A 17,873-nucleotide genomic window follows, 5' to 3' on the forward strand; every position below is an offset into this window, starting at 1 on the left:
GTGTCACTTGGCTGAGGATGCCTTCCTTGAGATCCATGTCCAGTAATATTCCTTTATATAATTTCACAACACTACATTTCTTCTTTATAGCACATATCTGAGTTATGGTGGTTTTATATCTCTTGACTTGATACACTCTCCTGCATTAGTGTGTGGGACTTAAGTGCAGAGGCTGGGTCTGGTGTTGCTCACCACTCAGCCCCACTGGTTTAGAACACATAAAGGAAAGAGTGAATGAGTGAGAGCAACAGTCAGTGGGTGAAGCTAAGGGTCAACAGTGGCCAAGTCATGACAAGCCTATGACCCCTAATGGGATGTGGATCTAATCCTGTGAAACCTTCTGGATGATTCCAAACTGAGAGATGAAGTGGAGAGAGAAGCATTAGAGAGATGACTCTGGGGCTCTGTGGAGAGTGACATGAAGTGGGGGACACGGAGGTAGGTCGCTGCCATCAGTGCATTCCTATGACTCTCTTCTTCCTTACTCAAAATCCTACCTGACAGCTCACACCATTTTGAGTTTCATTTTTTGTGCTGGGTTCAAGAGACTTGGTGGTTAACCTCCATACATAAAATACAGTTCCTCTGTGTCAGTTGCATATGTGCTCAGTTGTATCTAACTCTCTGTGACCTCATGGATTGTAGCCCACTAGGCTCCTCTGACCATGGAATTTTCCAGGTAAGATTACTGGAGTAGGGTGCTATTTCTTAGTTACTGCCATGTGAAAACCACTGTGGAATTCCATCACATTTTGAGGAAAAGTTTGACATGATACTCATTTTGGAGCATCCTAGAGACATCTCAAGGAATAGAGGGTCATATTTCAGACCAGTGGAAACACACATACACAAAACCGTGAGCTGGAAAGGTTTGCCGTGCTTTTTAAGACATCGTGGGCCAAGAAATCAGAGTGGCTTCACGTATGAACCAACTTGCTCTCTTTCCTGTCCTGCTTCCATCCAGCCCTGAATCAAACTCTCATTTTCACTTTATGACCCTATCCTATCTTTTGAACTCCCATTCTCCCTCAGGGACTCAGACTCAAACTTAGCCTTTTAGCCCTTTCCACTTTAGACCAATTCATTCAGTGACCTCCCTGCTCACGAGTTGGCCAGGGACTGCTCTCTTCCCTCGTACTTCGGTGAGCAGTTGACACCGTGGCAAGCACAGATTTGGAGTTGGTCCCGCCTCTTCCTAGCCATATAAGCTCTGGTAGGTTACTTGTCTGTGCCTCCATTTCTTCATTTGGTAAAGTGGGGATCAGAATGTTTACTTCCTGGTGTTGCTGTGAGAATCAAGCATGTTAATTCACATAATGGTCAGCATACTCAGGCTTGTAGAAACCATTCCATCAGTGTTACTCTCAGTATCATTCTCATTCTTACCATTGTCGTCATCATTATTTAGGTCCCACAGCAACCCTGGCAACTGTTATTATTATACTCATTTCACAGATGAGGAAATTGTACCCAAGTCTTTGATGGAAAACAAAACACCTGAAGTAGATAAATAGGATCTTTAGAAGTTGGAGACTTCTTTTAAGAACAGGATCGAGACAAAGCTGGGGTGGGAGTGAGTTGGGATGAAGCCAGCCCCATGGCCCCAGATCACTGTGCCATTGAGGGGTAGGGCCTTGGGGTGTCAGGCTGGCTTGAAGGAGCAGCAGGGCTGACAAATAGGAAGGAGATGGCTGTTTGCACAGAGAAAGTCTCTCCAGATTTAGTGTTGGGTTCACTTCTGTGAGACTCTGGAGCTAAAAGCCTGCTAACTTTGGCAACTCAGACTGGTGACCTCCCCTGTCCCGAAGGTGATGTGTGGGTCTATAATAATCTATAGAACTGCTGCTTTTTCAAGATAAATGTCAAAAATATGGTCAATGAATTTGTACACTCACCACTTTAAAAAAACCAAGTATCTCTTCCTCTGACCATCAGATGAGTTATTCCTTAGATACACTGGAAGTTTTCAGGTTAAACTTTTTACTGCTTTTCTCTCTGCCTGTTCTCTTTCTTCTAAGAACCTAAGCCTGGCTAGCAGAGCATGATCAGACTGTGCAGTGAATCACAAGTTCTCTAGCAAATCAATACATGATTTTTTTCATTATAATAAGAGCAATTACAAAGAGTACAACTTATAATAAAAGCCACGTTCTTGCAAAATCATTTTCTCTCTCCCATTTGGGACTATTTCTGCAAGCCATTGATGACTTCCTCTAGGTCACCTCCCTGTTCAATCAGGCCACATACTCAAGTGAATAGGAAAGGGAAAGTGAGAAGTGAATTGGATTGAAGTGGCTGAGAAAATGAGGTGAGAAAAAATGATGAAGGAACAAAAAGGGAAATCTATTTTTGTTTACAAAGGAAATAGGAAGAAAAAATTTGTGTGGATGGGGGTTTGTTTTGAGAAGTGCAGATAATGACAAGGATGTTTTATAGGAAATGTTTAGTACAAGTCTCCCCTTATTCATTGTGCATCAGTGACATCTCTCTGAAGCTCTTTTGTATTTTGTGCATGCTGAGAGCTACACGGTGTTGAGGCATAGCTAACCATGGCTCCTAGGATCATGTGCATTCAAGAAACTTGAGTATTTCTTGGACTTAGCCGCTTATGAGACTTGGAGATGAAGAGGCTGAAAAAAGTTGTGTTCAATTAAAATTTCTTGCAAGAGTCATGACATTAAACAGGAAAGTAGTAACATGGAACTTGTGTTAAATGCCACATATTGTAGATGAAAGTTTTATACAAGGGCAAGTTACCGAGCTACAAATGAGCAGCAGGTCAGTTAATTGCACTTGCTGTGGCTGTAAGAGGAACTGGCAAAGGCAATAAGGAGAAAACAGGCATGATCTGGGGGTAGACTAGGGGCTCTAACATTTTTTTTTTCTTTCTAATGTTGACAAAAATTCTATTAACTACTAAGTTAAGAGAAAAAAGAATTTTATTCAAGCTAAACTGAGGTTTATAATCTGGAAGGCGGATTCTTAGAAATCTCTGAGTCACATCACACAATTTTAACATTTCAACCTGGTGGGTCAAATGCTGTGAACCAAGATGCACACGATATATTTGTAGAAAACTACTCAAGACAAGGAGGCAGGGATGACTTCTTGGAAATGTCCCAATTGAATCTTAAAGAATTAATGGATGTGCCGAGTAAGTTAAAGGGAATAAATAAGGAGAGAAATGAGGCTTTCTAGACAGAGGAGGCAGCCTGAAGAAAGCAAGGAGAGAAAGAACATATGTCTGGGGGTGGGGCAAATGGTAACATAGGCAGTTTGAGTGTTACTGGAACACAAACTGTGAGGTTAAACATGAAGAAAGGGCTTCCTGGAGGCTAGACTTTGAAAGGTCTCAAGTCTTGCATGGTGATGTGAGCAGACTTTAGTTTTGGCTGGATTGACCTGGCAATGGCAAGGAGGACAGATTTTAAAAGAAGAAAGAAGGAGAACAGTGGAAAGATGCTGCAAGAATTAATTCAAGAATAAAATGATGAGGGTTTGAACTCAGACAGTTGGGAGTAAAGATGGAGAGAAGGTTGAGTTAACAGCACATGATGACAAAATGGGATGTTGAAAGAGAGAGAGGAGACCAATAGGAGGACACCAACTTGATGGTGGTTCCTGTAACTAAGAAGATGCGGGAAGAATAGCAGGTTAACATAGGGATATAGAGGGCCAGGGTTGTGGAGTTAGGGCTACCTGTGGTGCCATCCAGAAGAGTGTGTCCATCAAGAGATTTGGGCCCATGAGTTTGAACTCTAGGGGAGGTTAGGAATGAGATATAGACTTGAAAGTTTATGTGTATAGGTGATTACTCAAAATAAAACTGTGATCAAGAGTGAACTATTAATAGCAATGAGCCAAAAAGAAGAAGAGCTACCCAAGAACAGGACGGAGAATAAGAAGAGGAAGGAGAGCTAGGGGTCTCAGAAGTAGAGGGTCTCTATCTGTGTTTGTCTCCCCCTGGTGGTGGGAGTGTGAGGTGGGGGAGATAAATAAACAATAACTGACAATATGTCAATTGCTAAATCTTTCCAATTACTCAAAGCAAAATATTTAGAGAAGTGTCTTCCAACTCATTGGAAGAGACCCTGATTCTGGCAAAGATCTGAGGGCAGGAAGAGAAGGGGATGACAGGGATGACATGGCTGGATGTCATCACTGACACAATGGACTTGAGTTTGAGCAAACTCTGGGAGATGGTGAAGGACAGGGAAGCCTGGTGTGCTGCAGTCCATGGGGTCCCAAAGAATCAGACACAACTGAGAAACTGAACAACTTCAGTAGTTTGGAAACTACCAGTCCTGGCCTAGTAGCTGCAAAACTGGCATTCCAACCTTGCTCTGATTTGGCTGAAGTCCTCCCCTCTAAGACCTGGATCTCCTCACTGTTTAAATGAGCGGAGTGGATTTATAATTCCTAAGGCCCTTCAAGGAAATGGACTCATAGTAACGCTGGGAAAACTGGAGGCAGATTCCATGCGGCAGGGTGTGGAAGATGACTGTTTCCCCAGGTCCTTGCTCACACTTGAATTTGGCTCAGTATCCAGGGAGAGTGGATATTTGTAGACATTCACTTCATGGGAAATAGATGGGGAAACAGTGGAAACTGTCAGACTTTATTTTTTGGGGCTCCAAAATCACTGCAGATGGTGATTGCAGCCATGAAATTAAAAGACGTTTACTCCTTGGAAGGAAAGTTATAAACAACCTAGATAGCATATTAAAATGCCAGAGACATTACTTTGCCAACAAAGGTCCATCTAGTCAAGGCTATGGTTTTTCCAGTGGTCATGTATGAATGTGAGAGTTGAACTGTGAAGAAACCTGAGTGTCAAAGAATTGATGCTTTTGAACTGTGGTATTGGAGAAGACTCTTGAGAGTCCCTTGGACTGCAAGGAGATCCAGCCAGTCCATCCTAAAGGAGATCAGTCCTGGGTGTTCATTGGAAGGACCAATCCTGAAGCTGAAACTCCAATACTTTGGCCACTTCTTGTGAAGAGTTGACTCATTGGAAAAGACCCTGATACTGGGAGGGATTGAGGGCAGGAGGAGAAGGGGACGACAGGAGATGAGATGGCTGGATGGCATCACCAACTCGATGGACATGAGTTTGAGTAAACTCCGGGAGTTGGTGATGGACAGGGAGGCCTGGTGTGCTGCGATTCATGAGGTTGCAAAGAGTCGGCCATGACTGAGCAACTGAACTGAACTGAACTTTTCCTTAAACAGACACACATGTAGATTGGTGTTAAGTTCTTGGAAAACGATGAGTCCAATGCGAAGAGCTGACTCATTTGAAAAGATCCCAATGCTGGAAAAGATTGAGGGCAGGAGGAGAAGGGGACGACAGAGGATGAGATGGTTGGATGGCATCACCAACTCAATGGACATGAGTTTGCGTAGGCTCCGGGAGTTGGTGTTGGACAGGGAGGCCCGGCGTGCTGCAGCTCATGGGATGACAAAGAGTCGGACACGACTGAGCGACTGAACCGAACTGAACTGAACCAATGTACTTGTTGTTATTTAGTCACCAAGTTGTGTCCAGCTCCCAACCAAAATGTGAACGGACAATATTGAAGTAAAAAATTGAATTTTTCCAAACTGGCAGTATCCCACCAGTGACTGTGAGCGCGAGGAAAACATTCTAAGAGGAGTTCCATCTGCTTCTGCTTGTGTGGCCACTCTGGCTCTAACAAGTCTTTATATTCATGGTTATCTAAATAAGGAGCTTAACTGAACTTCAGAGTGTGTGTGTGGGTGTGTGGGCTCTTCCTACCCACTAGTAACACATCTGAAATATTATAGGTTCCCTTTGATTCAAAACTGTGAGAACTCACATATAATTATTTAGTAAGTTACCCACATAGACCAATATTTCATTTTCTTTTATTTATTTATTTATTTATTTATTTATTTATTTTTTATTAGTTGGAGGCTAGTTACTTAACAACATTTCAGTGGGTTTTGTCATACATTGATATGAATCAGCCATAGATTTACACGTATTCCCCATCCCGATCCCCCCTCCCACCTCCCTCTCCACCCGATTCCTCTGGGTCTTCCCAGTGCACCAGGCCTGAGCACTTGTCTCATGCATCCCACCTGGGCTGGTGATCTGTTTCACCATAGATAGTATACATGCTGTTCTTTTGAAATATCCCACCCTCACATTCTCCCACAGAGTTCAAAAGTCTGTTCTGTATGTCTGTGTCTCTTTTTCTGTTTTGCTTATAGGGTTATCGTTACCATCTTTCTAAATTCCATATATATGTGTTAGTATGCTGTAATGTTCTTTATCTTTCTGGCTTACTTCACTCTGTATAAGGGGCTCCAGTTTCATCCATCTCATTAGGACTGATTCAAATGAATTCTTTTTAATGGCTGAGTAATATTCCATGGTATATATGTACCACAACTTCCTTATCCATTCATCTGCTGATGGGCATCTAGGTTGCTTCCATGTCCTGGCTATTATAAACAGTGCTGCGATGAACACTGGGGTGCACGTGTCTCTATCAGATCTGGTTTCCTCAGTGTGTATGCCCAGAAGTGGGATTGCTGGGTCATATGGCAGTTCTATTTCCAGTTTTTTAAGAAATCTCCACACTGTTTTCCATAGTGGCTGTACTAGTTTGCATTCCCACCAACAGTGTAAGAGGGTTCCCTTTTCTCCACACCCTCTCCAGCATTTATTGCTTGTAGACTTTTGGATAGCAGCCATCCTGACTGGCGTGTAATGGTACCTCATTGTGGTTTTGATTTGCATTTCTCTAATAATGAGTGATGTTGAGCATCTTTTCATGTGTTTGTTAGCCATCTGTATGTCTTCTTTGGAGAAATGTCTGTTTAGTTCTTTGGCCCATTTTTTGATTGGGTCATTTATTTTTCTGGAATTGAGCTGCAGGAGTTGCTTGTATATTTTTGAGATTAATCCTTTGGTAGACCAATATTTTAAAGCACTTTATAAGACCTATTGCAACACTCTAGCCTTGGTTTGGGCCAATTGTTACTTTTAAGATATTAAAAATTTCTTGAGATAATTGTAGATTCATAATTGTAAGAAATATTGCAGTGAAATCCCTGATACACTTTACCTGGTTTCCCCCAAGGGTAACATCTTGTACAACTTTGGTACAAGATCAGAACCAATAAATTGATATTCATACAAACTACCTCTCTTATTCAGATTTCACCAGTTTTACAAGCACTTAGGTGACCCTAGTGGTAAAGAACCCACCGGCTAGTGCAGCAGACATAAGAGACCTGGGTTCGATCCCTGGGTCGGGAAGATCCCCTGGAGAAGGGAGTGGCAATCCATTCCAGTACTCTTGCCTGGAGAATCCCATGGACAGAGGAGCCTCCCAGATTACAGTCCATGGGATCACACAGTCAGACACGACTGAAGTGACTGAGCATGCACTTTGATTGTGTCTGTTTACATTTAGTTCTATGCAGTTTTAATATGTGTAGATTTCTGGAACCTTTGCCACAGTACAGAACAGTTCATTACAAAGATGCTACCCTTTGATACCTCCCTTCTGCCTACTGACCTAAATCCTGGAAAGCACTAATCTGTTCTACATCTCTCTAATTCTTTCATTTCAAAAATGTTATATAAATGGAACTGTACCTTATGTAAGCTCTTGAGATTGGATTTTTTTCATGTAACCTCTTGATACTGGATTTTTTTCATTGGTCATAATTCCCTTGAGATCCATCCAAGTTGTGTGTATGGAAAGTTTGTTCCTTTTTAGTCCTAAGTAGCATTCCATGGAACATGACAGTTTATTTAACCATTCACTCATTGAGGGACAATTGGATTCTTTCCAGTTTTCTGCTACCATGCATGAAGCTGCTGTAACCATTCCACTATAGGCTTTTGTGTGAGCGTAAGTCTTCATTTCTCTGGGACAAATGTCCAGGAATGCAGTTGCTGGGTCATATGATAGTTGCATGTTTAGTTTTCAAAGAAACTTCAAACTGTTTTCCATAGAGGCTGTACATTTTACATTCTCACCAGCAGTGTGAGTGACCCAATTTTATCACGACCTTAACATTGTCTGGGTGCTGTCACTTTTTAAAATTTTAGTCATTCTGATAAGCATATAGTAATGTCTCATTATACCTGAGAGTTTTTCCTCTGTCATGTTCTCAGGGCTGAGTGACCCCTTTAGGTACCTAATTTTACCTTAAATACAAAGAGGAAAAAAAAAAGGATTTCTTCAAATACCAGTTTTCCTGCAGAACCTGGTAAAAGGATATGTTGTAAGATTTTTTTCTTTTTTCATTTTCAAAATCCCCCACAATTTCTTTTGTTCCTTTTGTCTATGGTGAAAATTCCAAAGGTGTGTTTCCATTATGTAAAAGAAGATGGGTTGATCACTAAAAACTACCATGTTATGATTACACCCATACTCATTTTTAAAAGATATTCAAAACTTAAGCTTTCTCTTTTTTTAACATGAGACTTTTTTTTTTTTTTTTTTTTGATGATACTTTTACAATAGAGGTATTTTGCTGCTAAGGCAAATTGAAAGCAAAAGTTTTCAGAAAGTTTTTGATTAATTCAAAAAATTATGATGCTCCTTGAAGTAGAAGAACAGAGAAGTTGGAGGAAACCTAATGGGGTGAAAGGGGCTTCCCTGGTGGCTCAGTGGTAAAGAATCCACTTACAATGCAGGAGACGCAGATTCTATCCCTAGGTCAGGAAGATCCCCTAAAGGAGGAAATGGCAATCGACCCCAGTATTCTTGCCAAGAAAATCCCATGGACAGAGGAGCCTGGTGGGCTATGGTTCATGGGATCACAAAGAATCAGACACAACTGAGAGACTAAACAACAACATCTTATTGTGGTTTTCATTTGCAATTCTCTGATGGTTAATAAGATTGAACATCTTTTTATTGTGCTTATTTGCCATCTGTATATCCCCATCAGTGACATGTCTCTCCATGTATTTCGCCTGTTTGCTTGTTGTTCTTTCATTGTTGAAGTTTGACAGATCTTTAGATTTTCTAGAGACAAGAGCTTGACAGCTATCTGGCTTGCAAATACTTTCTCTCACTCTGGAGTTCTTCTGTTCTTTCTCTGCACAAGGTTTCTTCCAGAACAAAAGTTTTTCATTTTGATGAGACTCATTTTTTCAATTTTTACTTTTCTGGATTACCTTATCAGTATCCAGTCTCTAAACTTTTTTCTTAGTCCTGGGGACCCAAGATTTTCCCCTGATTTTTTTTTAAGTTTTATAATTTTTTTTTTAATTTTATGTATCAGTCTGTGGTCCACTTTGAGAAAATTTTTATATAAGGTGTGAAGTTTAGATCAAGGCTCATCCCATCTCTCAGAAGTTTGTAATAATTTGGATACAGATCCTGTACATATTTTGTTAGATTTATGCCAGCTTCATTTTCTTCAGAATAATGCAAAATGGCATTATTTTTTAATTAATGAGTATGTCTTTCACATCCTTCCTCTCCCCAAAACAAATAAGCAAATGTAGAGTTTAAAACAAACCTCAAGGCAATCTGGTGATAGTCGATGGTTTGTTTTATTTATTTATTTATTTTTTATTAGTTGGAGGCTAATTACTTCACAACATTTCAGTGGGTTTTGTCATACATTGATATGAATCAGCCATAGATTTACACGTATTCCCCATCCCGATCCCCCCTCCCACCTCCCTCTCCACCCAATTCCTCTGGGTCTTCCCAGTGCACCAGGCCCGAGCACTTGTCTCATGCATCCCACCTGGGCTGGTGATCTGTTTCACCATAGATAATATACATGCTGTTCTTTTGAAACATCCCACCCTCACCTTCTCCCACAGAGTTCAAAAGTCTGTTCTGTATGTCTGTGTCTCTTTTTCTGTTTTGCTTATAGGGTTATCGTTACCATCTTTCTAAATTCCATATATATGTGTTAGTATGCTGTAATGTTCTTTATCTTTCTGCCTTACTTCACTCTGTATAATGGGCTCCAGTTTCATCCATCTCATTAGAACTGATTCAAATGAATTCTTTTTAATGGCTGAGTAATATTCCATGGTATATATGTACCACAGCTTCCTTATCCATTCGTCTGCTGATGGGCATCTAGGTTGCTTCCATGTCCTGGCTATTATAAACAGTGCTGCGATGAACATTGGGGTGCACGTGTCTCTATCAGATCTGGTTTCCTCAGTGTGTATGCCCAGAAGTGGGATTGCTGGGTCATATGGCAGTTCTATTTCCAGTTTTTTAAGAAATCTCCACACTGTTTTCCATAGCGGCTGTACTAGTTTGCATTCCCACCAACAGTGTAAGAGGGTTCCCTTTTCTCCACACCCTCTCCAGCATTTATTGCTTGTAGACTTTTGGATAGCAGCCATCCTGACTGGCGTGTAAAAGACAACCTCTTTAACAGGTGGTGCTGGGAAAACTGGTCAACCACTTGTAAAAGAATGAAACTAGAACACTTTCTAACACCATACACAAAAATAAACTCAAAATGGATTAAAGATCTAAATGTAAGACCAGAAACTATAAAACTCCTAGAGGAGAACATAGGCAAAACACTCTCCGACATAAATCACAGCAAGATCCTCTATGACCCACCTCCCAGAATATTGGAAATAAAAGCAAAACTAAACAAATGGGACCTAATGAAACTTAAAAGCTTTTGCACTACAAAGGAAACTATAAGTAAGGTGAAAAGACAGCCCTCAGATTGGGAGAAAATAATAGCAAATGAAGAAACAGACAAAGGATTAATCTCAAAAATATACAAGCAACTCCTGCAGCTCAATTCCAGAAAAATAAATGACCCAATCAAAAAATGGGCCAAAGAACTAAACAGACATTTCTCCAAAGAAGACATACAGATGGCTAACAAACACATGAAAAGATGCTCAACATCACTCATTATTAGAGAAATGCAAATCAAAACCACGATGGTTTGTTTTATAGCTTGCCTTCCTGTCTGAAGGAGAGGAAGTAAGGCCCCATTCTTACGAGGCTGATCACCAGTTATTAACAGAACCACAGCTCCATCTAGGAGCCTCCGTCTTCATAGTCTTTGATTCAGTAACTGACCTGAGCAACCTTCTGCTGGTTGTTTACTTCTCTGAGGTTTAATTTTCTCTTATTTTAAAATGAAAATAGCAACACTTCTTTATAAATATTGCTGCCACCAGTGAAGAGCCACTAGGAAAGCCCAGGAATACTGGAGTGGGTAGCCTATCCCTTCTCCAGCGGATCTTCCTGATCCAGGAATCAAACCGGGGTCTCCTGCATTGTAGAAGGATTCTTTACCAACTGAGCTACCAGGGAAGCCTATAAATAATACTAAGAGGGTACAATTAAATTAAAAAGAGAACTTATCTACCACTATCTGGCATATAAAGATCGATAAATATTTCCTTCCTTCCTTTCTTCCTTTCCCTTCCTTCTTCCCTCCACCCTCACTTCCTCTTTTCCTCCTTTCCATTTGTAGTTCATGCCACCAGGCCAGTTCTTTAAGGTAGATATGGTTGGTTTCTTCCAGTAGGGTTCCTGCTCAACCTACAGTTTGACCAGGAGGCTGACGCCCCTGTGCCCAACTAGTCCCCCAGAACCTCTCCTCCTCCACCATAGCTCCTTTAATAGATGCGAATGATGAGGATTATTAAACCATGAAGTCTGTTTCTTCTCTTTAACTTCTTTACTCTAGGAGTTCAGTGAGTTTGCATGAGCAGTGAGCCACCTTTCTGTGTTTTCATGAGGAGAAGATGATTTCTGGTAGTCAATCAGTATGGATGGGGGGACCTTAAAGGGCTTCTAACACTCTCAGGCCTTGTTGAATTTGAATGTCTCTTCAAAATACAGAATATAGAGAAAAAAGCTCATAGTTTGATATAGAGACAACCCTGTAGTTCTTGGGCTCAGCCCAGAGTAATAGACTCAGATTAGAGTAGGCCAATGTAGGTCATCATTCTCCCTATAGACCCCACCCTCTACAAGAGATGGCTATATAGAGACTCCATAGAAATGAGGTGGGGGAAAGGAATTTCTCCTTTAAAAATTCAAATTAAACTGTAGTCCCTCTAGGGATGATTATCTTTTTTCTTCTTCATTTGACAAGTGTTCATTCAGTTAATTTGGAACCAGCCCTCTCTTCCCATCTTCAATAGTAACTGTGGGCCAGCTGGATATGACTCAGGAGCCCTTGACATTGTGGGCTGGGCCATCTACTCCAGCATTCTAATTGTTGTCAGACAGTCAATGATCCTAAGTGGTTAAAAGCCTGGAGAGATTATGTCACCTTCTGACTTTCATCCATGGATGTCAAACCAAGATGGAGACCACAGACAATGAAATGTTCCATTCATCCTTGCAGGATACCTCATGAAATGAAGGAGCTTTTTGTTGAAAATATATTCATTTTGCATTAGAAATGAAAATACCTCTTTGGCATCATATTGGCTTTGGAAACAAAGAACTACTAGAAATAGAACATCAAACAGATGTTGGTCTTTCCTAATATATTTTTAGTTTTCCTTCAAGGTCTACTTATCCCAGTGATCATTTCTGTCCTACAGTTCTCATCTTTATGTTCTTTTAGTGGAAGTCATGGAAACGATAGTGTTTAGAGCAGGAGAGTGGCCCAGAGGAATACCTTGGCCTCCCCAGAGTCTTGCCAAATGTCTGGGGAGCACCCACCCAGAGCTCTTCTCACTTGGCTGCTTTTGGGGCCTAATGTGATGGGCCCTGACCACAGAAATCTCACCCATGCCAATCTCTCCCTCTTCTTTCTCCAGCAAGGATTGAAAATAGTTCACCATGCAGAGAAGACACTGTCCAGCTTCTGCAAGTGGCAGAAGAGCATCAATCCCAAGAGTGACCTCAACCCTGCCCATCATGATGTGGCCGTCCTTCTCACCAGGTACCCCAGAGCCAGGGATGGTAAGATGGGTGGGGGGAATGGCAAGTGAAAGTGTTGCCAGGTATTCAAACTCATGAGATTCTTCTACTCTCTGTTGTTCTTGGTCATTTAAAAGGCAGCTTCTGTGAACTAGATACCTTCTGACTCCCATCCCAGTAAGGGAGAAGTTAGTAAACTTGCTAAATATGCACAGCTCTCTGTGTTAATCAACTGCATCTGCTTGTTCCTATCCCAGAGATGATTTCATCATTAAAACTGGCTTCTCGGTGCAGCTCTATAAACAATCAGTAAGCTTGTTTGCAGATCCTCATTAAAGCCTCCTATAACTCTTCACTGTGGAATTTCTTATCCTTTAATTTTATTTCATAAAAATTTCCTCCAATTTTAAAACCTGCAACTCTCTCTACAGAAACCAGTCTTCCATCTCTGACTGATGTTGAAGACAGAATATGGGGAGAAGGGCCTTCCCTGAATAGGCAGAGTGATTTGCTTGCACCTCTGTCTCCTTTACCCTCATGAAGACACTATTTGTTCTGACTATAGAGAGACCCCATGTGCTAATAAGAACCATCAGCACTTCTAGGACTCATAGATGTGAAAACCTAGTGAATTTACCTTATCAACCCAGGCTCTTGGAAGGCTATGTGTGCTCATTAATCCAATAGATATCTTTTGAGCACCTACTATATAACAGATACTGTCTTAATCTAGACAAATGAAGTTGTTAGCGAGGGGGGAGGGGTAAGTTTTCACTGGGTACTCCTATGCAGACTCAGAGACATCCTGAATCCAGGGATGTAGAGTGGAAGAGGCCCTTCAGCCTGGCCCTCCAGCCTTATGATTGGGAAGGCCCTGGGTATCTGTTTGTTGTCCCTGGGGAGGACGGACTGCCCCTGAACATCTTGGCTTGTCCTCTGTCCCTTTGACAGGATTATTCGAGTACATTGGATATCTACAGGAGATGATAATTAGCTCCCACCCTATCCAAATACCTGTCTTACCCTAACCAGAAACTTCAATCCCAGAATCACTCTTTTGAATGATAGTATCAAAACTTTGGCTGATTGCAAATATGTTCCAAAATAAGTCCATGGCATAAACCTATTACATTAGGTTCATCAGGACTTGTGACACCTGTGTTGATTGTAATTTCCCTAGGGAATAGGTTGGTGTGGGTGTAGAATCTAAGCACAGAGGCTTTGGGGAGCCAGCAGGCAGCCAGGGAACATGAGGACCCAGGAAAATGGCCCACAGAAGACTTCAGTCTAGCTAAGACCTGGCTCTAGGAAAGAACCCTGGGTCATAAAACCAGCATTGGCCAGTGGGCAGCTGTGTCTCAGCTGGGTCTCTTTTCTTTCTCTGAAAGCAGAATAGTTTCACCTCTCATTTTCACATGAATAAATGAGTGAGTTAATGAGAGCTGGCTTTTGAGGGGTATTTGACATGGGCCAGGTTCAGTGCTACATCTGTTAGAACAATTATCATTCCATTTAATCCCCACAACAACCCTGATAGTTCATTACTATCAATCATTCCTATTTTACAGATCGAGAAACTGAGTCTTATCAATTATGTCACCTGCCCCAAATCTCACTGCTTTTAACAGGTATAGCAGGGACTTAAATCCAGTTAGTTTGACCCCAGTAGCCATACTATCACCCAGTAAGAATACAAAGGATCTGTTCTCCTTTTCTTCTTTTTATTTTTTATTTTTTGTCATACATTGATATGAATCAGCCATAGATTTACACGTATTCCCCATCCCAATCCCCCATCCCACCTCCCTCTCCACCCAATTCCTCTGGGTCTTCCCAGTGCATCAGGCCTGAGTACTTGTCTCATGCATCCCACCTGGGCTGGTGATCTGTTTCACCATAAATAGTATACATGCTGTTCTTTTGAAATATCCCACCCTCACATTCTCCCACAGAGTTCAAAAGTCTGTTCTGTATGTCTGTGTCTCTTTTTCTGTTTTGCTTATAGGGTTATCGTTACCATCTTTCTAAATTCCATATATATGTGTTAGTATGCTGTAATGTTCTTTATCTTTCTGGCTTACTTCACTCTGTATAATGGGCTCCAGTTTCATCCATCTCATTAGAACTGATTCAAATGAATTCTTTTTAATGGCTGAGTAATATTCCATGGTGTATATGTACCACAACTTCCTTATCCATTCATCTGCTGATGGGCATCTAGGTTGCTTCCATGTCCTGGCTATTATAAACAGTGCTGCGATGAACATTGGGGTGCACGTGTCTCTTTCAGATCTGGTTTCCTCAGGGTGTATGCCCAGAAGTGGGATTGTTGGGTCATATGGCAGTTCTATTTCCAGTTTTTTAAGAAATCTCCACACTGTTTTCCATAGCAGCTGTACTAGTTTGCATTCCCACCAACAGTGTAAGAGGGTTCCCTTTTCTCCACACCCTCTCCAGCATTTATTGCTTGTAGACTTTTGGATAGCAGCCATCCTGACTGGCGAGTAATGGTACCTCATTGTGGTTTTGATTTGCATTTCTCTAATAATGAGTGATGTTGAGCATCTTTTCATGTGTTTGTTAGCCATCTGTATGTCTTCTTTGGAGAAATGTCTGTTTAGTTCTTTGGCCCATTTTTTGATTGGGTCATTTATTTTTCTGGAATTGAGCTGCAGGAGTTGCTTGTATATTTTTGAGATTAATCCTTTGTCTGTTTCTTCATTTGCTATTATTTTCTCCCAATCTGAGGGCTGTCTTTTCACCTTACTTATAGTTTCCTTTGTAGTGCAAAAGCTTTTAAGTTTCATTAGGTCCCATTTGTTTAGTTTTGCTTTTATTTCCAATATTCTGGGAGGTGGGTCATAGAGGATCTTGCTGTGATTTATGTCGGAGAGTGTTTTGCCTATGTTCTCCTCTAGGAGTTTTATAGTTTCTGGTCTTACATTTAGATCTTTAATCCATTTTGAGTTTATTTTTGTGTATGGTGTTAGAAAGTGTTCTAGTTTCATTCTTTTACAAGTGGTTGACCAGTTTTCCCAGCACCACTTGTTAAAGAGGTTGTCTTTTTTCCATTGTATATCCTTGCCTCCTTTGTCAAAGATAAGGTGTCCATAGGTCTGTGGATTTATCTCTGGGCTTTCTATTCTGTTCCATTGATCTATATTTCTGTCTTTGTGCCAGTACCATACTGTCTTGATGACTGTGGCTTTGTAGTAGAGTCTGAAGTCAGGCAGGTTGATTCCTCCAGTTCCATTCTTCTTTCTCAAGATTACTTTGGCTATTCGAGGTTTTTTGTATTTCCATACAAATTGTGAAATTCTTTGGTCTAGTTCTGTGAAAAATACCGTTGGTAACTTGATAGGGATTGCATTGAATGTATAGATTGCTTTAGGTAGAATAGCCATTTTGACAATATTGATTCTTCCAATCCATGAACACGGTATGTTTCTCCATCTGTTTGTGTCCTCTTTGATTTCTTTCATCAGTGTTTTATAGTTTTCTATGTATAGGTCTTTTGTTTCTTTAGGTAGATATACTCCTAAGTATTTTATTCTTTTTGTTGCAATGGTGAATGGTATTGTTTCTTTAATTTCTCTTTCTGTTTTTTCATTGTTAGTATATAGGAATGCAAGGGATTTCTGTGTGTTAATTTTATATCCTGCAACTTTACTATATTCATTGATTAGCTCTAGTAATTTTCTGGTAGAGTCTTTAGGGTTTTCTATGTAGAGGATCATGTCATCTGCAAACAGTGAGAGTTTCACTTTTTCTTTTCCTATCTGGATTCCTTTTACTTCTTTTTCTGCTCTGATTGCTGTGGCCAAAACTTCCAACACTATGTTGAATAGTAGTGGTGAGAGTGGGCACCCTTGTCTTGTTCCTGATTTCAGGGGAAATGCTTTCAATTTTTCACCATTGAGGGTGATGCTTGCTGTGGGTTTGTCATATATAGCTTTTATTATGTTGAGGTATGTTCCTTCTATTCCTGGTTTTTGGAGAGTTTTAATCATAAATGAGTGTTGAATTTTGTCAAAGGCTTTCTCTGCATCTATTGAGATAATCATATGATTTTTATCTTTCAATTTGTTAATGTGGTGTATTACATTGATTGATTTGTGGATATTAAAGAATCCTTGCATTCCTGGGATAAAGCCCACTTGGTCATGGTGTATGATTTTTTTAATATGTTGTTGGATTCTGTTTGCTAGAATTTTGTTAAGGATTTTTGCATCTATGTTCATTAGTGATATTGGCCTGTAGTTTTCTTTTTTTGTGGCATCTTTGTCTGGTTTTGGAATTAGGGTGATGGTGGCCTCATAGCATGAGTTTGGAAGCTTACCTTCATCTGCAATTTCCTGGAAGAGTTTGAGTAAGATAGGTGTTAGCTCTTCTCTAAATTTTTGGTAGAATTCAGCTGTGAAGCCATCTGGTCCTGGGCTTTTGTTTGCTGGAAGATTTTTGATTACAGTTTCGATTTCCTTGCTTGTGATGGGTCTATTAAGATCTTCTATTTCTTCCTGGTTCAGTTTTGGAAAGTTATACTTTTCTAAGAATTTGTCCATTTCATCCAAGTTGTCCATTTTATTGGCATAGAGCTGCTGGTAGTAGTCTCTTATGATCCTTTGTATTTCAGTGTTGTCTGTTGTGATCTCTCCATTTTCATTTCTAATTTTGTTAATTTGGTTCTTCTCTCTTTGCTTCTTAATGAGTCTTGCTAATGGCTTGTCAATTTTGTTTATTTTTTCAAAAAACCAGCTTTTAGCTTTGTTGATTTTTGCTATGGTCTCTTTAGTTTCTTTTGCATTTATTTCTGCCCTGATTTTTAAGATTTCTTTCCTTCTGCTAACCCTGGGGTTCTTCATTTCTTCCTTCTCTAGTTGCTTTAGGTGTAGAGTTAGGTTATTTATTTGGTTTTTTTCTTGTTTCTTGATGTAAGCCTGTAATGCTATGAACCTTCCCCTTACCACTGCTTTTACAGTGTCCCATAGGTTTTGG

The 17,873-nt window shown here is 40.5% G+C and overlaps 1 protein-coding gene across 3 annotated transcripts in view; it reads left to right on the forward strand.

The window, feature by feature from the left end:
- ADAMTS12 (ADAM metallopeptidase with thrombospondin type 1 motif 12) overlaps positions 1–17,873 on the forward strand; it is a 378,754-nt gene that overhangs the window by 205,766 nt on the left and 155,115 nt on the right. For all 3 annotated transcript variants that reach the window (XM_043887193.1, XM_043887192.1, XM_043887194.1), the window contains exon 6: positions 12,776–12,900. In XM_043887193.1, the coding sequence (XP_043743128.1) occupies positions 12,776–12,900 (125 nt within the window). The remainder of the gene's footprint in view (positions 1–12,775; positions 12,901–17,873) is intronic.

Source organism: Cervus elaphus, chromosome 25 (assembly GCF_910594005.1).
Source record: "Cervus elaphus chromosome 25, mCerEla1.1, whole genome shotgun sequence".
Classification (NCBI taxonomy): Eukaryota; Metazoa; Chordata; class Mammalia; order Artiodactyla; family Cervidae; genus Cervus; species Cervus elaphus.